General features: G+C 49.2%; 1 protein-coding gene across 1 annotated transcript in view; it reads right to left on the bottom strand.

Moving 5' to 3' along the window:
• Window positions 1–728: 728 nt before the first annotated feature.
• Window positions 729–25,205, bottom strand: part of RBM6 (RNA binding motif protein 6) — a 56,080-nt gene continuing 31,603 nt past the window's right edge. Inside the window, exons 7-23 of the mRNA XM_050313194.1 lie at window positions 15,523–15,597; window positions 13,921–13,981; window positions 12,927–12,995; window positions 11,584–11,835; window positions 10,919–11,079; window positions 10,141–10,238; window positions 9,615–9,657; window positions 8,995–9,055; window positions 7,937–8,028; window positions 7,102–7,272; window positions 6,707–6,796; window positions 6,230–6,319; window positions 5,345–5,617; window positions 4,700–4,774; window positions 4,048–4,145; window positions 2,748–2,859; window positions 729–1,013 (exon numbers count right to left, since the gene is read on the bottom strand). Of these exons, the coding sequence (XP_050169151.1) occupies window positions 888–1,013; window positions 2,748–2,859; window positions 4,048–4,145; window positions 4,700–4,774; window positions 5,345–5,617; window positions 6,230–6,319; window positions 6,707–6,796; window positions 7,102–7,272; window positions 7,937–8,028; window positions 8,995–9,055; window positions 9,615–9,657; window positions 10,141–10,238; window positions 10,919–11,079; window positions 11,584–11,835; window positions 12,927–12,995; window positions 13,921–13,981; window positions 15,523–15,597 (1,947 nt within the window). The 3' untranslated portion in view covers window positions 729–887. The remainder of the gene's footprint in view (window positions 1,014–2,747; window positions 2,860–4,047; window positions 4,146–4,699; window positions 4,775–5,344; window positions 5,618–6,229; window positions 6,320–6,706; window positions 6,797–7,101; window positions 7,273–7,936; window positions 8,029–8,994; window positions 9,056–9,614; window positions 9,658–10,140; window positions 10,239–10,918; window positions 11,080–11,583; window positions 11,836–12,926; window positions 12,996–13,920; window positions 13,982–15,522; window positions 15,598–25,205) is intronic.

Below are 25,205 nucleotides of genomic sequence, written 5' to 3' on the forward strand. Positions count from 1 at the left end.
GTACCAGCAGCCCCAGCATCACCCCCTGCTTGCCAGGAATGGGCTCTGCTCCCACCAGCCACTGCAATCAGCATCATCCTTATCCCTACAGGCCACACTCAGCCTTGCCCCCCGTGGTCCCTGCTGTGCTCACACAACCACACTTGCACTGTGCTTTGGCGCCACCACTACATGTTCCTGCTGACTGACTGCACCTCCCAGGGATGTGCCAGCAGCACTTGCTCGGCTTTTCCCCTGTTGAACACAGCCCCTGCCACCATGGGCCAGCATGGATATGTCCCCATGAGGGCACCCAGTACCCCTGCCATCAGATCCAGCCTGCCCCATGTGGAATGCTTTGCCCAGTTGGGCAGCCCAGACCTTAGTGACGTGCAGCATCAGTGAGATCACCTTTAACCTCTCAGATCTTGCTATTAATTGAACCCCACTGACCTCACTACCAGCCAGGATGAAGCCCACACAGGTCACTCCTGCTCCCGAATTCCTCCCAGGCCTTGGGGCCATCCTGACCCAGGAGTACACTTTACCAGGAGCACCTGTCCCTGAGATGGCAGGGAACACACTGCAGGACAGTGGCACTGCTGGCACGGCCTCCAAGTGCCAAACCTGTCCCAGCCTCACTGACGTGGCTTCAACTCCCAGGGACCTCATCAGCAGAGAGCAAAACACAGTGGGAATCCTCCAAAGCATCACATGCTTTTAAAACATAGTTTCAGCCACAAGACAAGCACTGACAAATTTTCAGTTTTATTAAAAAAATTCTAGCAGCAAAACCTGTAACAATTCAAAAAAACAAAACAAAAAAAAGACCAAACCTTCAAAAAGAACATGACACAGAGAGAAAGAGACAAAGGTGGAGAGAGACTGGCTTGGGGTTCTTCCACTGTTCACTCCAGTTCCTTGTAGCGGGCAAACATGACCCTCCGGACGGCGTCGCGGTAGGTCTCGTTCGACTGCCTCTTGGGGGGCTTCCCAGGGGCCCCCAGGCCGGGGCCCTTCCTCCGATTTTCTGCCTGCAAACAGACACACAGTGTCAATGACTTCTCCTCCCGTAAAGAAAAAGCTTCCCTTGGGCTGCTGCAAGGACTGCTGACTGCTCCCGTGTGGATCTGTGGGCGGAGGAGGAGCAAGTGCCCCGTGTTCCTCGAAAAGCTGTCTGGGAGAACCTACAGGCCCTTTGTGGGCAACAAAAGCAGCCACAGCCAGCAAGTGCCCGTTGAGAATCACACCCCAGGGATGGGCTGTGGGGAACAACAGGAGCATACGGCGGGGTGGCAGCCAAGCAGGCAGCGCCGGCAGCCGAGGCAGTCACGTGCCAGCCAGGATGGAAACCGAGCAAAGGAAAGCGCCGAAGAGAGCTGGGCTCCTGGGGAACTGTTTGTGGTTAGCCTGCATTGGCACAAGCTCAGCTGTTCTCTCTAACACAGCTCCCATGGGCGCTGGTACCTCGCCTGGAATTTCAACCAGTGTTCAAGGACTGGTTTTTGCAGCCAGCGCCTGCATTATTCAGGAATACCTGCCTGGGGCTGGCCCAGGAGAGCAGGCCCAAGGCTGGAAGTTTCTCTCAAGTCCAACTTACCTGAATACCAGAGATCTCATCGATAAGGCCAAGAGACTAAAGTCCTGTGGGGCTGAAGTGGGCACGTGGCTTTGTCTCACGTGACTTGGAAGTGAAAGAAAAGCACATCTCTAGGGCTCTTTTGGGAGGCCTTTCTAGGAACTGTAGGAGGGGCTGTGCTTTGCCACCAGCTCCCCACCCAGACAGGGAGCCCTGGTCAGAGTTCAGGCCTCCCAGAGCGCGTTGCTGGAGCTGGCCCTGCAACAAAGCCCGTTTTATGGGCATGGGAACCTCACCACGAGGACTCAGCAGCAGCTGGGGCTGGTTCCTGCTGTCTGCACTGAAGAGGGACTCTTGCCTCGTGTGTGTGGGCTCAAGCAAACACGCGTCACAAAGCCTCAAATATTTGCTTTAACGATATACTCGACTGCAAGCTGGAAGTCGCACCATGAGCCGTGCTCCAAGCTGCCCTTGGCAAAGCACGGACACCACAGCAGCTCGGTGAGCCACGAACCTGCCACCACAGCACTGTCCTGCTCGTGTGTCCCTGGGCAAGGCAGAGCAGCCCCTGCCCCAGGCCGCTTCTCAGATAAGGCCTCTGAAGCAAATTAAGGTCCCCTGAGAGACCAGCCTGTCATGGTAAGGCAGAATCCACCTGACCCTGCCTACCCCTGACATGCTTTGCTGATGGGACTGCTCCTCAGGCGACGTACCCTGGCATTACCTTCCAATGTCCAGAGTCTGCAAGGGCAGTGAGAGCCTCACAAGAGCTAAGCAGAGCAGACAAAGAGCATGACATGCCCCGTGGCTTTGGCTACTCACACTTCCTTAGGGGAGGTTCACCTTTTCCCCCACATCATGTGGCTGTAAAGCACTGAGCTGGTGGCCTGCTCAAACTCCAGCCTGGCTTCAGGCAGGTACTAATCAGATGCAACATCCTTCCTAATTTGATGTTGTTCTGTTTCCAACACCTCCAGATCTATATAAATTCCAACCTAGTTCTGCAACCAACATACTTGCAGCCCCTCCCAGCCTGCAAAGTTCATCAGTGCACACATATTATTCCAGCAAGTGGGTGCCGAGACCTGCAGCCTGCCTCTCGCTCTGGCTGGGAACTCCCTCCAGCTGTTGTGGGAGACATCATGGGTTGCAGGACAATGGTGTGCTTTGAAAGGAAGGGAAGACTCACCTCCATTGGTGATGCTGTGCCCTGCTGGTTGTGGCCAAAGCCCTTCTTCCACCCCGGAGACTGCACCATTCGGTTCCCTTTGTTGTTACTGTCAATCCTTGGATCAAAGTCACTGCAAAAGAGAGAGAATCAATTGTCCGATCTTGCAATGCTTCAAACACATGCCAGGGATTTTTGCCTCTGCTAATAGAACCTTCACTGACATTCCAACCTCTCATGAGGGATATCCAAGTTTCTTGCCAGAAGCACACCGCCTAAGGAAACCACCACAGTGGATTCTGTGTACAGGGCTCACACACCTTTGACTGCAAAATTTCTTGTCCCACCTCAGGGGGAAATACATCAGGGCACAGGAAATGAGCTCAGGTTCCAAAATATTTACAGTACAAGCCAGCCAGGAGCGTTCTGTGCTTGTATTCCTTAATTAGAATTTTAGCATTTTCTCTCAGTGCTGTGGTCAGGGAGCTCAACAGATGCAGTGTTAACTCGGACACCCTTTCTCCCACCTGGTCATTACTCATCCAAAACCATTAACCAAAACCCACAGTTTTGAAGACCTCTCAGCATAAAAATAGCTTCCTTCAGACAAGTTCTACTTTCTGGCTGCTGATGACACTGCACACAAACCGCTTTAGTTTACCCAAAGCTATTCCAGGAAAACAGGGAAGAGAAGATGCGGATTTTTAAACTGCAAGACACAGAGGAAAGGTCTCTTTCTGAGGTGCTGTACCAGAAGGGAACAGGCACATAACCAGTTTTGTCTTCAACACATGCCTGGCCCTTCCTCAGCCCACTGGAACACATGAGCTCGCAGCAGGCAGGTCTGTCGCGAGCTCCGCACAGCACGCACTTTCTTCCTCCACCTACTCTGAATGAGATGGAAACAGCTCCCAGCGTTCCTCTGAGTCAGTGAACAGATGAAACACAGCTTTGCTCTTTCTTTCAATGGCTAGATGCCAGGACAGGAGGACAGCAAGTGCCTTAAGGACGAGATGGATGGGAACAGGCTGCATTCTGCTCTCTATGCCTGGCCAGGCACACTCAACTCCCCATCTCACCCCTCCAGCACCAGACAGCTTATCTCTGCTTTTCCCTAAACCCTCATGTCCATCCTTGGCCTCCTCCTGCCCCCTCTGAGATGTCCTGCAGCACAACAGGCTCACAGTTTGGGGAACTCTGTCTGACAGTCTGTCTGACTGTTACTTTGCAGCCCTACCCCACTGGCCTTGGCGTGCCAGCAGCACATACCCCATCCCAGCATCAGCATCCCCAAGGAAATCTAACCAAGAGCAACCATTACCTCTCTGAATCCCGGTCATATCTGAGTCGTTTCCTCTCTGGTGAATCCATCTGCTGGAATTTCTCTCTCCGGTCATTTCCTTTGTCTTTATGTCTCCCCTTCATAACAGAAAAAACAAAGTAAGAACAGGACCTATGAAAGATTCAACACTGCAGGAGAAAGCTCTGCAGACAGATGTCATCTCATCCTCAGCTGGCTGGAAGGTTGTTCTGGGGACCTAAAAACACTGAATACATCACAATCCACTCGCTCTGTCCTGATGGCACCTGTTGGGCTGACTCAGACCTGTGGCCTGCAGCCTTCTAGCTATGGCACCAGCAGCAGCTCTGTGACATTCCAAACAATAGACAAGCACAGCTCTCCCATCTCTGTCCAGGCAGAAGCAGCACATACACCACATCAGTTTAGATGGAAATTTGGGTCCCATTTAGCCCAGAGCCCTGGCTTGCAGAACCACACTCAGACCCTTCTGGAAGAAGGGAGACAAGCTCTCAGAGGCCACAGCACTACCAACAGGTCCCAGTGCAGAGTGAGCCCATAGTTGCTCACTGGAAGGCTGCAGATATGGTGTGTAAGTGGAGGGTCCGCCTGGGACCACCATCCCCTCAGTGCAGAAGCACAAGCAGCAGTCTGCCCACCACAGCAGACCCACCTCACGCTCTCTCTTCTCCAAATACGCCAGTTCCTGCTCGGATCGTTTGATCTTCATATGAATCTCTAGGTTTTGCTGGAAGGAGGAAAACAGAAGCCAGTATCAAGCAGAGAACACAAGCTGTCAGGGTCATCTGCTCCACCTATCAGGAGCATAGGTAAAGCAGCATGTTCTTGCACTTGCACTAGACCAGGCACAGCAGCCTCTCTTGCAGCCCAGGCTATCTGCTCCCCCACAGAGGCCTGGAGCGCTTCCTCCTGCAGAAAGGAAGGCAACCAGTCCTATTTTAACCAGTATGCATTTGGCCCTCCTAGAAGCAAGAGCTCAAAAGCAGCCCAGAACACGGGGAGGCATGTGCCAAGTCCTTACTTCTCTCACACTTGTGTGTGCCAGCACCCCACTCTCCCCAAGCCTCAGCTCTCTCACTACAGCTTACAAAGTCACACCTTGATGTTACAGCACTCCCATGGCAGGAACAAGCAGCTCACACAATGCTTTGAACAGAGCTTCAGGGGAACTTTGCCTGCTACTGTGCCTAAATCAGCACAGCTCTTCCCACCCAACCGCTGCATTTTGCCTGCAGATCACGAAGCCATCAAGGCAAAAGCAGCTTGCAGCACACCCCCACCCACTGCTCCCCCATACCTTGTGCAGGTTGGAAAGCTGCTGGTGCTTGATGAGCACTTCCTTGTTGGGAAACTGCCTCCTGCACAGCAGGCAGGCCAGCTTGTTCCAGTCGGTGAGCTTGTCGTCGCTGGCCTTGGCCTTCCGCGGCTGCTCCTCGCGCTGTGCTGGTGGGTGGGGGGGAGGTGGCAGCCACTGAGCCTGGGACTGCTCCTCCTCTTCCTCCTCCTCTTCATTGTCGCTGTCTCCTCCATACTCTCCCAGAAGTCCTATCAGAGGGTTCACCACCTTGGGCTGAGGGAAGTGGCAGAAAAGTGTGACAGTTTGTAGCATCAAGCCTGCCCGGCCACGCGGGGCTTTGGCTCCCCAGTCAACCTCCCTGGGGCTGCTGTCTCTGTTCCAGCCCAGGAGGGAGAGAGCAGCTTCCCAGCAGGGCAGGTAGAGAATGCAGAGAAGCTGGCTGGCTTTGCATTCACACCACAGGGTGGAAGGCCTTCTGTTCTCTAGACAGGCCATGCTTTGGTGCCAGGCTTTCCCAACCTGCCACACACCTGAGCACAAGAAGCCAACTGAGGCAGCGGCTATTTGGCAGGGAGCTGCTGTCAGTCACTTCCTCCAGCAATGGAGGTCAGTGAGGTTTGCCTTTCCTCAGCCCGGAGGTGGCTGGAAGAGTTTTCTGCTTGAAGATTGGTTGAGTAAAGAGACCCTACTTAAATGCAGGTATCAAATTTCCCCATGCTAGAAGACCACAAACAGAGTCAGAGCTGTAAAACAAACTGCCTTCACCATTCCATCCCCAGTGCTTCCACCTCTGTCACTCAGGGTCAAAGCCAGGCTGTGGTGAGCCTCACTAGTCCTGTCCCCAGGCTCAAACAAGGCAAAACACAATCCTCTGGAGCCACTTACCGGGGCTGCACTCTCTTCCTTTTTCACAGAAGGGGGTAAAGGTTTTTTAAAGACGTTTTCTGCAGGGAACTTCTCCTCTCCAGTCTCAGTCTGAAACAGTCAAGATAAAGTGTTGAGACCACCATGGACTCAGTGCACACAATAGCTAAACATTATTCAAACAGGCCTCAGAGGACACTAGGCATTTGGCAGAAACGAGGTGGCGGTTTTGGTGGGAGACATTTGCATCCTGTGGAATCCACAGCTCTCCTGAAGCTATGTCCAGAGAACACCAGAGACTGCAGACACCCAGCACTGCAACAGGATGAGCCTGTGATGCTCACCTGTGTGCTCAGCAGCACAAAGAGCAGGCTGGGGTGAAGCCTCACATTTACACACTTCACAGAGAACTGACAGAAGCCCTGGACAGGCTCCAGCTTAGCAGTTCATGAGCTATTCACACTTGATCAGGAAGACAAGTGCCACGCAACATCTCACCAGGCCTGAGCTCTCATCCTTCTTCACAGAGGGAGGCAATGGCTTTTTGAAGACGTCTTCTGCAAAGAACCTCTCCTCTCCAGGCTCATTCTGAAAAACACAAGACTGGGTATTAGGCTGACAGCAGCACAGGGGTCAAAGAGTGCACAGTGCAGCCAGGAAGGGATGAGAAGCCCTGGATTTAATGTCACAAGAGAAAAAATTCAGGAACTTACTCCCACCTGGCTGGACAACAACCACATTCCTAGCCAGCTAGTGATTCCATGTATTTCACTGTCTTCTCTCACTGTCCCTCCCCTCTTGAATCCTCTGATTAATCTCTGTTTTCTAACCTCTCATGACCTCAGCCTCCTGGCCTCAGCTCCCTGACCATTCTGACGCCTGGAGGGATTTACCTTAGCAGAAGTACTTTTCCCTTTGTCCTTTTTGTCCCTGTTGTCCCTGCTGTGTGGCTCCTTCCTCTCATTTGTCCGTTCTTGGCTCCCGTGCCGCCGCCTCCTGCTCTCTGTCGGGGGCGAGCAGGATTCTCGGGATGAGCAGGATTCTCGGTCTATCGTGACTTCCCTCTGAAAGAGGCATTTGGGGCAGACTTAGCCAAAACCCTGCAACCTTCTTATTGGGCTTCTTGTCCTTACTGGGCTGGTGATACCAGCACACTAAGAAGGGACTGCAGAGGGAAAAGGCTTCAGAACTTTGCCGGGGCACAAGACAGGTCATCAGAGCACTGCCCTGCTCGCCCACAACACAGACATCTCTAGGATCATGAAAACAAGATGATAGTCCCGGAGCACCTCTGCTGATGGCTCTTTTTTGGCATCCTCATAACTATTGCTGGCTGGGGTGGAGAAGCAAAGAGACCACAGATGAAAACAGAGCTGTGCTGTGCATCTTTTATTACAGTCACATGTCTTCAGTAAAATTTAGCAACGATGCTCTGCTTATAAGTCTATTCAAGGAAGAGCAGACCAAAAACCTCCCAAAGGCAGGGCTTCAGAGGTCAAAGAGATGGCTACAGCTGCTTCAACATAACAGTTAATGGGTTCCTAGCCTCTCATTAAGTTGATATTTTGCAATGATATTTTTCCCTTTCATATAGGTCAAAGGACGGAGTGAAAAAAACAAAGCTGCCTCTATACTGCCCTGTCTTCAGGATCTAGATGCAAAACCTTTCCACAGAAGGGCTGTTTGTAAGAACATATTGCACGTAAAGCTTCCTTCCCACACACTCACCTGAGTCCTGGGGTCGTAGTATGTCCCTGCTATGGGATCATAGTAATTCCCAGTTTCAGGATCATAAATGTATGTGGACACATCCGATGGTGCTGGAGAGAGAGAGAGACAAGAGTTAGCACCAGTCCTCCAAAGACAGAACTTGCCTTTTACAAAGACAAAAGCATGAGCAAATATTACACTGGCAAAAGGATCAAGGGTGGGAAAGAAGGATTTTTCCCTCCTGGCAAGAGAGCTATGAGTATCTTCACATCACTTGACCTACATCTTCTTTTCTTTAAAGACTAAGAAGGATAATAAGTTTTCACAATTCTTCTGGTTTAGGACTCTGGCAAAACTGTCCACATCAAAGCAGATTTACAGGGGCTGTGCTGAGATCACCAGACCACAACGTTTCGCTGGACAAAGACATGAAATTCAGTAATTTCCCTAAGAATGGGGTAATGAGTACCAGGCTCTGTATCCACCCACCCCTGTGAACAAGAAAGAGCTGTTCTCTCTCAAACAGTCTCCTGTTTGAAGTGATGACACTCCCCACATCCCTTCCACCCCGTGGGTGCATGAAAGCTCCAGCGAAGAAAGGGGAGTGAACTGTTTCGACAGGAAAAGCCAAAGGCCTTAAGGGTAGTAGGCCCACAATGTCAGGAATGCTCTTCATTTCCCAAGTGTTCTTGGACAGAGCTCAGCAATGTTACATATAAGTTCGTAAAACAATCAGGAGTGCCCTTCCAGCTACTGGCACTGCTGCATCAAGTGTATTTTCTTCCGTCTCCGCTAGTAACTGCCAGGCTGATTTTATCCCATCAGTTTTCCACAACAAGGAAAAATAGGCAAGTTTCCTTTATCTGCATGTAGTTTCGCACAGTGAGAGTAGAGAGAAACACATCATCAGATAGGAAAATGTGACTAAACAAAGTTGGCAAAGGAACTCAGAAGTGGGTGTAGCAAACAAACCTACTCTTAGCCTTTAAAAATATTTTTGGGCTGATTTCTACATGTCAGTGCCCTTTTAAGGAAGAAAAGTCTCCACAGTAGGAGTGAGGCAGAGTTTAACTTACACTGTGCTCTGGTGCGTCGCTGCGATTCGCCACCCCTCCTGTCCCTCATGCCCCTTCTGCCCTGGAGTAAGTGAACAACACAAACAGATAAGAGACTGTTTGACAAATATCATATTGCTTCTCCTCCCTCTCACAGGCCCAAAGTTCAGCAGAATGGCTCATTTAGCTACCCTAAATAGAGCACAAGCTTTTCATGTGCAGAGCAATGGACAGTGTTGCAAAGCACAAGATCTCTGCAGCCTCCATAAGAGGTGCTCATATGGAAGCCTCCAGCCCGTTCAGTATGGGAAGAGCTCTGTAGTCTAGGATCGAGCACTAAAGAAGAGACATTCACTCTGGGAGCTGAGATCAGTCATCTATTAAATCACTCAGTAAAGCGTGGTGGGTAACCCAGCCCGAACTCCCTCCAGCAGCACCTGCACTCTGACTTCACTTCCACGCACATAATAAACACAGCGTGAGGGGCAGAGCAGCAGTGAGAGCAAGTGATGAGCATTATCATCCCATCAAACCTGCTGAACTTCCAGCAGCCCAGAGGGAAAAAGCCCAACACAGCCTGGCCTGTCCCCCCAAGCATTCCCCACCTTTCAGTGACCCACAGGGAAGCTGTGCAGACCTACCGGGCCATAGTAGGAATTGTCACCGTGCTCCCCATAGTCGTTCCTGTTGGGATAAAGGTTGCAGGTTAATGTCAATTTGGCTTCACAGTAATCTCACTACACTCAAAATGACAGCAGGACAAATAAAGGCAGAAAGACCATCTTTGCTGGCTGCATGTCGGGTTGTGTCCATCCCAGGAGACAGACTTGGCAGATCACTGTCTCTACAACAGTTATGACCCCACTCTGCTGTATCCACAAAGATGAATCTCTCCAAATGCTTTTTAAAAAGCTGAACGCGTTAATTCCTTCAGAATGGGATTTGATGGCTTGACAACAGCAATATGCAGTATGATCACTAATCCCATACTGCTCAATCACAAGCTCCTTCACGCTCTGATGTCTTCACTTCTCCAACACATTTTTAGGGTGTAGGAACATCTGTGCTAATTCCCATGCCAAACTTTAGGCACCTGGTCTGACAACACAGTTCTAGCCTTGCAGCACATTATACAAAGGACAGTCCCACTGCCTCATCTGTCTATACCTTCTTCTCCCTGTAGCAAGATTCACTTCCAACGTACGCCCATCAATGCAGATGGGGGGATCCAGGTTCTGCAGTATCTTTAGCAACCTCAGCGCCTCCTGTAAAAGGAAAGGAGAATGTCACTTCCATGAGAGGGAAACCATCCCATCTTCCAAATCCAGCCTGCCTGAAAGGAATGCTTTGTGCTTAGTAGGACAAGAAACACAACACTAAGTATTAGTCTAAACATCAGTGAAGGGTATTTAGGATGTGATAAAAGGGGTAAAAGTGTTGTGAGGTTCTCTGCTTGTCCTATAACCACTTTCAGCAGCCAGTTAGGGACTGCATCCTCCTAGGGCTGCTTTGGCTGCTGTTGTTCCAAGGAGTTTTGGTGAACACGCTCTGGAACAATGCCAAAGCACTGCTATGGAGTCTGGGAGCCAAAAAATATGGTCCCTCCAACATGGGACTGTGTGTTAATTGAGATTCTTGCCTTCTGCAAACGAAAACAATTGAATTCAAGTTCCCTGCAAACAAAATCTCTCTGTAAGAGGTGTTCAAGTTTAGGAGGGTCTGTGAAAAACTGCACTGAGGCAAGAAACACAGTGTCACAGCTTGTGACAACAGACAGCCTTTGACTCCTAAAGCCAGAGAGCAACTGGCCAGACAAGCAGAAGAGGACTCACTCCAGGACAGCTGCCTCCCAAGCACCGTGATTTCTTGTATTCCTGTGCTTTCTCTACTTCTACAGATTCCAGATGCCAACAGGGGGAGCATGTGAAATCAAGAAGCTACTTACAGCATGAGACTCCAGCTCGATGAAGCCGTAGGTCTGCCCCATCCGCCCAGCCTTGTTCTTCATGATGCGCACGCTGGACGTGGAGAGCCGCACGTACGGCGCCAGGAGCCCCACGATCACCTCGGGGGGCGTGAAGCGAGTGATGCGCTTCAGCATGATTGCTGAGAAGCACATTGAGGGGGGTGGCCCAAAAAGAAAAAAAATAGGGAAAAAAAAATGTAATTTAGAACTAAGTTTATTGTGACTAAACCCACTCAAAGCAACAGCACGGCTTCTCGCAGTCGAGTCTGGAAGCCATTGCTTTTTTTTTCTCTCCACTTTGCAAGATGCTCAGAGCACCAATTCCAACAGCTGACCTTTCCTTCTCAGAAAACAGAGCAGAAAATAGCCCATCCTCAGAGCTCAGGGTAACCCCTGGCCAAAGAGACTTTTGAAGGTGTTTTGAAGTGCTAAGTCAACTGCACCATCCTGAAGCCAGCTCAACCTGAATTAATCTTCCTAAAGGAAATTTGTCAGCACCTTTGGAGCTAGACAGCCCACCATTACTTGATGCCATGGATTTCCATAACACAGAAACAGCCTCCAGAGGTTTTAGTGAAATGCTGCCCTTTCTGCAGATGGTGTGCAAGCAAGAGGAATCCAAAATTGGGCTTTGTGCCACTCACTTCTGCTTCCTCCACCGTCCGGTGGTGTGGCTTCCTCCCCTTCCCTCTGAGAAGGCGGCTCCTGGTGCCGGTCCATGTCCCTTCTCTTCTCCTGTGAGGGTCGCCGCTCTCTCCCTTCATCTCTCTTCCTTGGCTCCTGTTCCTGAGGCTGACACTCCTGCTGTGGAGCAGGAACCGAGGGCTGCAGAGGTGGCTTTGGAGATCCTGGCTGACCTGACAATTCTTGCTCAGGTGTTTCAAGCTTTGTCTCTGCTATTAGAGAGGAGGAACGAAATGTTTTCACATAGAGTGTTTCAGCAGGTATTTTTCTTCTTCTCTTTTCTGGCCCCTGCAGCAACGGTCAACCAGTTCTGCCCTTTGCATATCCTGTGCCTTAACACTCTGCACACACAAGGTGTGTACAGGACAAGTTAGGTACTTCTCATCCTTCCACTGGCTTGTCTCATGTTGGGCTCCTTTACCAGACTTTTCCCGTCAGAGACAAGATGCTTTTTGGCCTCCTTTCAGGACTGGCTCTTGGCTGGACAAACATGAACTAGGGATGGATTTGGATATGTTCCTCCCATGTCCAGGACAATCTATATGGCAGTGACAGCCTTACTATGCATTATGCATTCTTGAACACCCACAGATGAGCAATATCAATTAGTAACTGTCACCCTGTCTCTATGCTAGAGGAAAACAGGGTTCAGGCCCCCTTGACTACTGAGTGAAACACACCATAATATAATCATGGATTTTATCTGGTGCCTACTGACCACAGATATAACGTGGAAACATCCTGCCCCCCAGTCTACCTATGCAATACAGAGAAGATAAGTTCCATCAAGCTTCTGTGCTTGAACGCCTCTGAACCACCTGGCTTCACTGCAAAAGAGATCCCGACCCAAGCTTCTAACACTGCTGGAAAGGGAAGCCAAAGCTGTGAGGCTGCAGTCAGACATCGCCAGCCCTGCACCTGCTGCTGAAGCCTCTTCCCACAGAGAGAAAGAAATGAGAGTGCAAAACTTGGCACGGTGAAGCTTCCCTCTTCAGTGTCCCCCCAGAGCATCTCCCTGCTCTCATTCTGCTCAGGCAGTGGGCAGCGTGGCAGAACACACCGTGATTTTGCACATAACTGTTGGGAAAGCTGCAACACTGCCTCGCTTGGCTGCCAGCACAGCTCACCTTGGACAGGCCTGTACTCATTTGTCTGCAGTTTGTAGCGTGCAGAGTTTTGGCTACAGAACCTCAAGTAAAATTTGCATATGCCACCAGTTTTGCACCTGCAGCTGCTAAAACTGCCCATGCAAATCACACAGGCATGAGCACAACCCTGGAGACGGGGAGGGCAATTCTCTTACTGAATTCTTGCTCAGCCGACGGGTCCTCTCCCTCAGCACCACCTCTGGACTCTGGGCCTGCTCTGCTCCCTGAAAGAGAGGCATATTAAAGTCCATTTCACAACCATCAGTCACAAAGCATGCCAGAACTCACACAAAGCTGCAGTAACCACTGTATATGCCTAGAGAGTTGTTTTGTCTCACCCAGTCCTAGAGAGGCTACCTTATTACACCTTTTCCCACCCAGGAAAAGCAGGTCAGCAAGAAGCACGCACCACCATCTGTCTTCACAGCAGCTTAAAGGCTCTGTTTAATTTGCTCCTTGGCAGTTTCATTACAACCCACAGTTGTGTTGGGTCAGCTGTGTGAATTTTGCTTTCACAACGCTGATGGAGGAGCCACAGCACACAGAAAATTCCTTCACCAAAAGGGTGGTCAAGCATTGGAACAGGCTGCCAAGGGAAGTGGTGAAATCACCATCTCTGGAAGTGTTCAAAAAACATGTAGATGTGGTGTTTAGAGACACGGTTTAGTGGTGGGCTTGGCAGTGCTTACTGGTTGGATTTGATGATCTTAGAGGTCTTTTCCAACCTTGCTGATTCTATGATCCTAATCTGGGATCCTCAAAAGGACACTAAAAAACATGCAGCTGCATCTCCCAAGGAGGGTGGGTTGAGGGGAAGCCATCTCACCTATGGCCTGCAGTACCAGCTCACAGTCCTGAAGGGCACACACCACTAACTCTACGGATGAAGGACAAAGCCAAAGGATTAGGAAGGAAAGGGTGTGTGCACTAAGAGACCTCTCCACCAAGCCTCACAAGAACTGGCAGCAACACATCCACATGTAACATCTTTAGTGTGGACAGGAAAAAAGGGTCTGAATGAAGCAAAACTAATAATCCTCCTACACAGTCCACCAAGAGGGACGCCACAGGGAAGCCAGAAGAAAAACTTACTTGTCAAGGCAGATGAAACTTTTAACTGACCAGGCACTTAGGACCAGATATACTCACCATCCCTTGGGAGCTTGCAATAGGAGCAGGAAGATCTGTAGCCCACAGTGCACACCTTACACTGCAATGGAAGATGGACAGCATGAGGAAGTCATGTTTTGGAGCCAGTGGGTACAACCTACTCCAGAATGCCAGCCTTTGCCATGCTTTCAGAAAGTAAAAGCCATGGAAAAGTTACAGCAAGAGGTTGAGAGACAGGATGGATAATGGCAGCAGGAGCCTTGGCTGGAATGGCAGGGAAATGCTCATATGACTCACAACTGGGATTGCCTTGGGAACAGGGTTTTCACAAAACTTCTGAGCACAGATTTATTCACTAGTCCTTGACATGGGACCCTTCCTCTTCTCAAGTGACACTGGACTAAAAGCTCCCTGCTAGGCACCATGTTGATTCAAAGGATCAAAAGTTATCTTGGCATTCTCTAACATCAACTTGCACCTCAAGCAGTGACAAAGTCCTTACCTGAGCTAAACTGTCGATACTGATGTAATTTGGAGAGTAAATGCAGAGATGTCTGCTACCTACAAGGCTGTACATGCTTGGATGGTTACCCCACCCAGAGCCATCATGGAGAGAGCCAAGTGCCTCATCTTCACAGCTCTCTCTGAACACAGCATTCCTAACTTCTTGCTTAAGTTTTTGTAAATGCATTGCTTCTCTTTCATACTAATTTTTTCCTGTAACTGAAGTCTCGTAAATGCTCTGGGGCACAAGGAAGCTCCTTCGGGCCATGGTTATGCACAGCAGCAGTGGGGACACTGCAGCCCCCTCTCAGTGCACTAAAAGCTGTTTGAAACCACTGCCTCTACTTCTGTCTCTACTTCATCTCTGGAGCACTGCAAGCAGAGATGAGGTGGTGAGCAACAGCTCTGCTGGCAGCTGTGTGTACCCATTTAGCCTGGGTGAGGCTCTCTGTAGCCCATAGTGATCCATGATCAAGGTGGAAGTCTAATTAGAACCAATCCCTTCCTGCCCTGCTGCAACCTCTTGGTCTGTAGTCAGTGGGAATGCAGGCAGCAGCCCTGCCCTTTCTCTGGCAATCACCCTGAGCCTGCTGCAGCCCAAAGTTCCTGTTCTGGGAGAACCTTGGAGAGGGCAGAAACTGTGACTTCCCAGAAATGGGCCAGTTCCAGCCTGTACTAACTGCTGCCTGGACTTGGATCCATTTCCATGCTTCCCTTCCTGCTTCACTTACTACACTCAGAGCTGTATCACAGGTTCCTGCATGAGGCAGAGGGGTGGTTACACACATGAACCACAGTGAAAGCCAGTTCCATTCCGGTTGCCGGAATCTGTCTCATTGTGGTTTTTAAGGAGAAAGGATCCACAAAATATTTTCCTCACATGTTAAAAGGGAACCACTGCAGAGGGGTGAAGCTGTTCTGTGCATAAAACCCTGTACCAGAGCAACGTGCACTCAGAGCTGGGATCAAAACCAAGGAAGGGAAAAACACAGCTTAGAAGAGGCAAGAGCTTCAGGACAGGTATTCATTATTCTGAGAGATCTTCAGCCACCCAGCAAGTATCTAACACTCCTCTGAGCTGCCACTGCCACGAGTGCCAGCAGGGGAAGTACAACACAGCTCTGAGCACATACTTACACGTTTGCAGCGCCAAAACTCTGGGCACGGAGTGTATTCAAGGGTCACTTCTTTGCCACCGATGGAAAGAGTTCCCTGTTGAGACAAGGGGGTAAATGACGAACGTGCCCAGCACACGCAGATCGCTCAGAGGCAAAGAAAGGGGTTGAAGGCTCTGGTTCCTAAAGGCTTCACAAGTAAAACAGGGTGAAAGGGGGAGGAATTCTCCTGGTTCAGTCAGCTGGAGCTTTGCCATGGAAGTGGGAGGGAAAACAGCCTGTGCCCTGCTCTAGCACAGGGCTACAAAGTTGTGTCAGCTCCAGAGGAACCAGGCAGGAGAGGCCACCTCCCAGGAAGAGCAGAGACGAGTAACCAGAGTGGGAAAATGCTTTAACCTGCTTTTGTCCACGTGCTGGCAAGGGGCAGCTGGGCAGCCACCACAAGGCTGGCCTCAAGGCAGCTACTCGAGGAGGAACATGAGATAAAATGCTAGTGAGGTGAGAGAATTTTCATACTTGGGTTAGTCTTCATGTCCCCCATGAAAACACGGCTTTCCTTCACAGAAATATGCCAGCACATGACAAGGAGGCTGGTCCTGCAGCCAGTCCTTCGTGGGGGTGGCCTCGAGCACCTGAGCAGCACCAGAGGGACTCTACTGCCCACAAAGACACACTGCTTCCAGATCCACACATGATGCTTTGGAGAGGTGTCAGGAGCCCAACAAACCCATTTGCTGAAATGCAGATGATGATTTAATGAAGTGAAATGAAGGTGCATGTTCCCCAGCTCCCGCCTGGAGCAGCCCACCAAAGCAGTGAGCAGCAAGGATTCCTGGTGGTTATCATCTGCTGTGGACAACAGACCACACCTGGGCATGCAGGATGCAGACTGAGTAGCAGATGCAGGGAGCCATGAGACATCTCCTGTCACTGGAGGCACTGCCAGACCACGCAGCCCGTATTGCCAATACCACAATGAGACTTGGTGTCAACAATGAGATCCAGACCCAGGTCTCCCAAGTGTCAGAGAGAGCAGCTGCTGGATGGTACAGGTGGATGTCAGGGAGCTGTAAATGGCCCCCAGGTATTTTGGGGACCTCTGGTGAGTCAGAAGCTTCCCAGGTACTCTGACCCAGAAGCCTCATCACCCAACAGCCCCCAGTGCAAATCATGAACTTGTTTTCTCAAGTTCCCAGAGTCATTATTCAGAAGTCACGATACACCCATGCATGAATTGCTCTGCAGAACGTGAGGGAGATGCTAGGGAATATGTAAAGTGGGAGTGAAAAGTTCATGGGAGGGAATCACTGAGTGGCAAGTACAACAATCCTTTAACTCCTACAAAAGAGCGCAGCAGAGAAAATTGGAGACCAAAGACGCTGTCCTGTGAGGTGGGGTTCCACACCCTGCCCTCCCCACATCCTGCCTGTTATGGACCAAATCCATCCTTTCCTACTGGGCCTATATGCCTTGAACACTTTTGGGGGTTCCTTTTTGCCACCCAGCTGCCCAAGCACTGCTTTCCAGCACAGATTTGCCTTTGCCTGACAGAAGCTGAGCTGTTCCTGTACCTTGCTGAAGGCTGATGTGTGCACCCAGAGCACAGTGCTGCATCCTTGGAGAATCCACAGCGTGGAGTACTGCCCACTTCACGTGCCTGTGAGAGGGTTTGTACCTTCTCTAAGGCACACGAGGAAACACAACTGAGAAGTGAAAATGAAGGCTGTCCCACCAGGACTGTGGGTCCCTCTGAGGTGGACACGCTCCCTCTCCCAGGCAGGGCACCCATCACATCCCATCACACACTCAAGAGATGGGCAGTGCCGAGAGCAGGCTGGAATCCTGCGTGTGCCTCAGGACCCACCGAGCAGAGGCAGGGAGAGAAGGCAGGGTGCACATCCTCACGAGCAGAGCTGCAGCTCTGAGCCCAGGGAAGACCTTGGGAACAGCAGCTCCTCAGCAGGCAGCTGCAGCCCCACCTGTAGCCCAGGAAACAAGGAAACTCAGAGAACACCTCCTCTGGTGGGGCAATCCGACCCACAGCTTCATCCTTCTATCAGCCATTGGGGACAAACCTTGCCAGAAAGCCTCAAGATTATTTTTGGGTTTATGGAAAATGGTACTTAAGTGCATGTGGTGCTGGTCCCTTCTGCAAATTCCGTTCTTGGAGGCTGCAGAAAGTGTCACTTGCATAATTACTCCCTAATTTCCCAAACACCCTGCTGATTGCCTGCTCACTTTTTCAGCATGCTCTCTCTTACTGATTTCTTCTTGATAAAGTAATTTTCAAGGTTGCTATCATCATTTAACCCTCAAAAGCGAGTCCTTCATTTAGGACATAGATTGTCAGGATTCAGTGGCTTTAAATTCCTCATTTTCCCATTTTGTTAGTAGATTCCATCCCAAATATTCTCAGAACCTTTATTTCCCCTAGTCCCTGTCACTGCTTATTCTTTTTCATCTAGATCTTCCTTTACTCCGCAAAATTTCAGTTCACCACTTTCAAATGAGCAGATCTTGGTGAAATCACAAAGATTTTCTGAAAATTTCAGGGATCAGTGGTGGGGGGGAAAAACAAAGGTAAGCCCAAGGTATGCCACATGTACTGTCTGGAACTGAGACTGGAACAATCTCTTTCATATTCAGTCATTTTATCCTGGACCTCTCTACCCGTTAATCCTCCTGGATTTTCAACATCCTCTACTTCGGAGCAGCTTGGGTTTTTCTTTCTAAATCAGAATGCTACAGAAATGTCTCTCTGGTCCTCCCAGTCAGGAACCTCCCCCTCAAAACTAGCAGTAAACACAGAGTTGACTCACCAGCAAAGGGTTTAAAAGGCAGCACAGCTCTGCAGTACTAGCACAGAGAGCTCTCAGCCATGGAAATGCCCAGATTTCCAAGGGCACGGGCAGATTCCACTGTTTTCTGAATTGCCAAATTCATCAAAACAGAGCATTAGGACTTCACTGCTGGGAGCAACGATTTTTGCTACTGTTTGATACCTTTCAAACACAGCTATAAATGTTCTTTTGCTTAGAGGTCTGTTGGTGATGCAGTACTGGATTCCAGTCTAAGTGATACAATTCAGTTCCAGCCATTTCAGCTACTAAAAAAATCAGCCCTATGGCAAAGTATGTAAATATTACTGTCAGCAGGCTGATCCATGGAGCAATCCCACCATGAGGTGGTTCTAGAGAGCAGTGCCACCACAAAACCACAAAGCCTGTTTGCAGAAAGCACACACAGGGCACAGCCACGTCTCAAAGCTCTTCACTGAGCAGGGACAAACCCACAGGAACTGGATACTTTTAGAGAGGGAAAGAAAGGGGAAAATCCCTTAGCCATGACATCCACAGGTGATGAAATCCATCCAAAAGCACTTCAGAGACTGTGTCAGCAGGGCACAGGGCTTTGCCAACAAAACTCCAGTTTTAAGTGGAACAGTTTCCAAGCTTTTTTGTCCCCAAAAGAAGCATTAAAGAATACCAGAATAGGATCTAAAGGGTGAAGAAAAAAAAGCCAGACCTAAAGAAAAAAGCCAGACCACACTCCTAGCACACATCATGCCCACTCATAAGGTTGGTTTTAGCTCACCTCTAGTTTAACCTGTTTGCCATCACACTGCTCTACACAGAGCCCAGCTGACTCACTGCTGAGCACTTTGATCCTGCTTCCTAAGCAAGCACAGGAGTTACTGCCAGGGCCAGGAGACAGCCTGCTGCAGGTCAGGCACTGCACGAGCTTCAGCTGCTTGTCTGTCAATTAGCATTTACAGTTGGCACGCTGAGATTTTTCATGCTTGTTGACAGCCTCCTAATGATGATAACTGGGGGCTGGGGAGGGGGAGAACTTGCCAAAAAAGTATCTCTTTGCTCTCAAGACTGAGATGACAGAATACAAATCATCAGTGTCAAAGCTTTTGCTAACTGTTTCTCTGAAAAAAAATTAGAGCATCCAAGAGTGACCTAGAAAACTGGAAACATGGAGGGAGAGCTTTCGGAGCACAGCCAGTCAGTTCCTCAAATAAAACCAGGCTTCTGCTTTAATTGAATCTGTCCAAACATTAAAACCTTCAGTAAAATCTCACTTTGGAGCCTCTGAACAATGAGCTGACAGCTCTCCAAGTATTCCACCTCATGGGTCATGCTCCAGCAGCTACCACAAGGACTGTGACACCGCACGGAGATGTGGATGCAGCATCCAACACCACTGTGGAGGAATGTACTCCAGATTCTCCAGTGGAATGGGAACAGCATGCCACCATCCCTGGTCACAGGGAAGGCCAGGGGTACCTGACTCAGTGGAACAGCAGCTGTCAGCCTCAGCTTTACCGATGACACACCTGGGGTGGCGCAGGTCATTTCTGAAACAGAACCAAGGCTCAGCTACAGAGCAACCAAATCCACATGGATTGGCAAACTAAACTTTTCTTCTTGGCTACAACCACAGAGCAGAAACCAAGGCAGTGCAGGAGGTGCCTGCACCACAAGTGAACCGTCCTCAAACCTCCTCCAGCAGCTGGCTCATGCACAAAAGCAAACACCACTTCAGCTAATTATTTCCTTATATTGTTCACGGTCTGATTAAATGGAAAATATCCGTGCCATGAACTGAGGGGTTTGAGTCTCCTTCTCACTGAGTAATAACGAAGTTGGAAGACTGACATTGTTGAACATGTTAAAAATTAACTGGAAATATCCTTTGCGAACACATAAAAAACTGCATACAGAGCTTATGACAAAAGAATGCTTACAGGCAGCACAGCAAAGCAGCCACATTAAAATACCAGAACTAACCTCGTTTACACGATGTTAATTCAGCCTTCTTATGCATATTTACTATAATTAGGATGGTTACTCAAAAATCAGTATGTATCCATCATTTAAAAATTATTTAAACCGATTAACAACTAGGGTTTATTTCCTTGGGGATGCTCAGACAGTACCCCAGGAGGCAGTCTGGGAATGCAGAGGGAGCCCACGGTCCCAGCAGTACTTCCCAGAACAAAAAGCTCTCACCATCCTCAGGGTATATTCCAGTCCTGGCCTCCAAATGCCCTGGACGGCACAGCACAGGGAGACAGGCAGCTGACAGCACAAGTTGGGTTATCTAACTGGAACTGCAAATCAGAATGTTTTCAGGTTCTGCTCCTATTTGAGTATGGATTATAAATGCAAATTCAACAACCCCCAACTGCCACACAATGTAAGTTATGTAATGGCATCCTATTCCACTGGCTTGGCTCTCAGCTCCCTGCAGGGGCTGGATGGAAGCTGGCAGGGAGAGCACAGGGCTCTCTCCCTTGAGGTATTTATCTCCAAATTAGGCAGGCAGGTGGGGTCAAACACCAGAGGTCTCTTCCCCTGATGCTCATGGGATTGAGGAGGCAGCACCTTCCTGGGATGGAGCAAAGGGCCAACACCTGGGAGAAAAAGAGTCCAGCTGGGTGTATTTCAAAACAAGATCATCTCAGCCACAGACACTCGCTTCTCATCCCGTTTTTCCCATATGCTGGAGTTTTTATCTCCAAACTCATCCACAGCTGCTGTACAAGGGACTCAACTCTACAGAGCAACAGGCAGTACATCTGCTTACCTCTGACAAAAAGCAGATGAGAAAAGCTGTGAACCCACAAACCACAATCCATCTGTAATTAAACATTTAGAAAACGGAGCGTGACATGGGGAGCTGAAGAAACAAGAGCAATCCAGCCTGCTGCAGGGTACTGCAACAATCTGGCATTTCCTACAGGAACACTAACTACAGGTGAATTCTCCATGTACTGGGATTTTCCCCAAGGCTCTCATCCCCCTTCTCCAGCTGCCTAAGCATTTGCAGGTCAGGGATTTCTTTTTACTGGCCTGATCTTAGCAGTGTCCAGTACTCTACTGCTGAGTGGCTGACAGCCAAGGCAGAAGACTCAAGATATACAGGGGCAAAGGATGGCGGATCCCCGAGGAATTGTTACATTACCAAATGGATCCAAACAACCTTGCCCTGTGTTATTATTAGAGTTTTCTATCAAAGACTTAACAATGAGATGACAACTGACAACATAAACGTTGTGTTAGTGGTCACCCGGAAAGCGGGATGTTTGGTTCCTGCCAAACAGCTGAAAGCACGTGGCATCACCTTGAAGCACACAGCAGTAAGGCATTTATTCCAAGAGAGATCCAATACTATCCAGCAAGTCAGGGCTCATGGTCTTCAAGGTCAGGGGAGGCCTGAGACTGGGAGCCCATCCACCCTGAGCTGACAGAACAAGGCTTCAGGCACACCGCTGATGGACACGTGAAATAAAACCAGCACTGCCACAGAACTCAGGCATTAGGAGGATAACTTAGAGAGTCCGAAAGATTTGGTAGCTAAACGTAACAGATTAAGATGCTATATAAGGATTATTTTATCCCAGATAGCTCTCAGCACCTCTTTTTCAAACTCTTTTTATTCAAAACCCATTACTCACTTGCACTGGGACAATCCACCGTGACACACAAGTTTCCACTTCTACTTGCTCCCTCTTCAGGCCTCCCTTCCTGCCTGGTTATCCAGGCCATTTGTCCTTTAGCAGAAGGTGCCAGTCTGCATCCTTTAAGTACCTTATTTCCACAGACACCCCAGCTAGCCTGCTGAGACACCTACAGTTTTCTTCCTACGATTTCTAAATTCCCTGGATACCAGCCATACTCCTTTTAAGCAAGTCCCAGTATCTCTGTACAGCTCATCTCCCCCCACTGACATCCTTTTCGCAAATATACACAGAAATTGCTTTTCAGGCTATGTCAGCTCTCTACATTTTAATGCCTGAATTTTGAACTCCAATTCACTTCCAAGTTAGGACTCTCAAAGTGCTTATCTTTTAAACACAGCATTTGCTTCGCTTGTCAGCACTCTCAGTCCTGCTCTGAGAACACCAAACTGGTGGGTACAGGCAAGCTCCCAATTACTGCTCCAGGAAGGATAACAGCGATGTTCCGCAGCTTGGGAAAACAGACAACGTGCCCAGGACTTCACATGCTCTGGGGCCAGCTCTGGGAGGTAGGTGATATGAATGGCTTCTGCATTCCACCCTTTAAGGAGATTTCAACACATATGAAAGTTTTCTTTGATCCAGTGAAGCCAAGTGGACTTTCACCTGCCACTCAGGGCCCTAACCCTGCCCGGCTAACGCCGACCTCCAGCTCCCCCCACCCCTCTAAGGCGGCACCTTTGTGGATCAGCTTACAGGATCACTGGGAAAAAAGTGGAAATTTTAAAATGAGAGCCTTTCCTTTACAGCATGAAGTTGTCAGAAGAGGATTTCTAGAGTTCAGACAGTGAGGATGGGAGGACATTGGGAGATAACAGTTCAAAGGGGGCAAGTTCTGTGCTCCGGTGCTCCCACTCCACAGCTAAAGAGAAGCATGGATGGTCGAGGCCTTATAATGGGGTAAGTGAAGGAGACCATGCATATGATGTTCTTTAACAGCTGGACTCAATGATCTTAAAGGTATTTTCCAACCTAAGTGACCCTATATAAAATACTCATTCCCAAAAAAGTATGGATCAGGTTGAATCCTCTATTTGAAAAGTATACTTAAATTATGAAAACTTAAGAGTACTTAAATATTTAGCATATTGAGCATCTCTATTAATAGATTGCTCTAGGAGAGGGTCCACATGGCTCTGCCTCATCAATATTCCTTTTCTGATTTATCATGGGCTACTGAACAGACACTGTGTTTGAACAACAGCTGCTCCAAAGACTTCATTTGCTCCCAACACAGGGACTTCCCTTCTCTCTCCAAAATGCTGCTCTAGTGACCTGGACATATTTCTCAATATTTTGTTACATGGCCACCTTCTTCCTCAAAGGTCATCTCATCCCATCACACTGTTAAACAATATAAAGCTTAATTCCATTACCACAATGCACTAATTCAGCCCAGGACCTTCCTGTGCACCTCCCTCGGGGACACCTCACAATTACCAATGGCCATAAGGAAGCTGGGAAACAATGAGGAAAGACCCAGCTCCTTAATCATAGACTTGAAGCACAAATATCAGAACACTGAAGAGCAATTTCAGTGTAAAATCATGCCAGAAGAAAAGTCAGATGGGAAAGTTCTGCCTTAAAGGGGTAAATTTATTCCTAGACAATTCAACCTGTTAAGCATATAAAGACCCCACACCCAAACAAACACATATGTCCTTTTACATTTACATGTGGGATTCCACACCACTTCCAGCACAGCTTGACCTGCACAGTGAACAGAATGTAGGATGTTCTGCGCAGCAGCTAAGAACACACCAATTGTAAATGGGGGACAGAGAAGGCCAGAGGCTCCTCCAGACAAGTCTCCAAACTCAGAGCTAAGAAAGACCCAAAAACCCTGAGGAGAAGGAGCAGTTCTGAATAAAAGAGGGTTTTGTCCTTGGAGACATCATTTCTCAACATCCCTAAATTCCCAGTAAATGGCAAAAGTGGTGCCTGACACTGATTTCCACAGGGTAAAAGGAAGAGCCTTGCCATTTGCCAGGGAAACACACCAGCAGTGCAACACTTACCTGTGCCGTCCCAATGATGATTCCCAGCACATCATCCTGACCTTGAGGTGGCCTGTCCAAAAGCTAAATCCAGATCCTTAAAACTCACACCTGGACAGAACCACAGGGCAGCTGGCACTTCTTCAGAGTGGCACCTGCACCAATTTCTACACCTGAGCAGGTGCTGCCTCCTGAGAGAGCTCTTCTTAGGAGCTGATTTGGAAAACAGCTGCTTTAACCTATTGGGTCAGTATTTGTCCAAGAAACCTGGCACAGCATGAGAACTTTTGAAGGGAAATGAGTTTCTCCTGCCAGCCCAGCTGGCTGCAACATAACACTACTGGGTGTCACAGCTCCCCATAGGGCCCAGCAGCTCCTCCTTTACAGGGCACTGAGGTTAAAGAGGTTCATCCACACAACTTCACTGCACATCCAGAGGGACATCTAGATCCCTCCTTCCTAGCCAGTTGCTAGAACTGCTGAAGAAAGAGATTTAGTGCCTTGTCAGGGTGCAACACGCAAAAGAAGTGACTCTCCTCTGTAAATATCCAGGTGCTCTGGTGGCTGACCTCAGCTCTTTGGGAGAGTACAGCCAGAGAGGTGAGTGTGCAGGAGAGCAGCTCCTAGGATAACCCTGACACCAAGGAAGGAGAATGTGATTCCCTGATGTGTCAGAACTGCCTCAGCTTGGCAGAATTCCTAAGGGATTGGGAAACCACATGCACAGACACCTCTTCAAACTAGTCAGATAAGCCCCACAAGTAGTGGGTGGCTCAGGTATTGTCACTTGAACCACTTATGGGACTGTAATACCTGGGGATTTAATACCTGGTGGCTCAGGAGAGACTGGCCCATGCAGACCAAGGGCAGACAGGCACAGGTGCTGCCTGAAGCTCCCTGTGCGCTGCTCACCTCTCGGCAGTGAGCTCTGGAGCACCAGAGAGGGGATGCTTTCAGCTGCTCCTCTTAGAATCAGATGGATTTGCCTGTCACTAAGAGATGTCAATGAAACATTTTGGAATCCACTTCTTAAATTTAGTGATGGGCCCAGTACACATTGGAAGGAAGAAAGAGAGAGAAGTTAGTGCAATGGGCAGAGAAGGTGGCAGTGGCAGAGACCACACACCAATCCCACACAGACCAGACACAGAACAACACCTTGTCAGGGGAAAAAAAAAA

Source organism: Myiozetetes cayanensis, unplaced genomic scaffold (genome assembly GCF_022539395.1).
Source record: "Myiozetetes cayanensis isolate MyiCay16 unplaced genomic scaffold, myiCay2020 scf18, whole genome shotgun sequence".
Taxonomy (NCBI): Eukaryota; Metazoa; Chordata; class Aves; order Passeriformes; family Tyrannidae; genus Myiozetetes; species Myiozetetes cayanensis.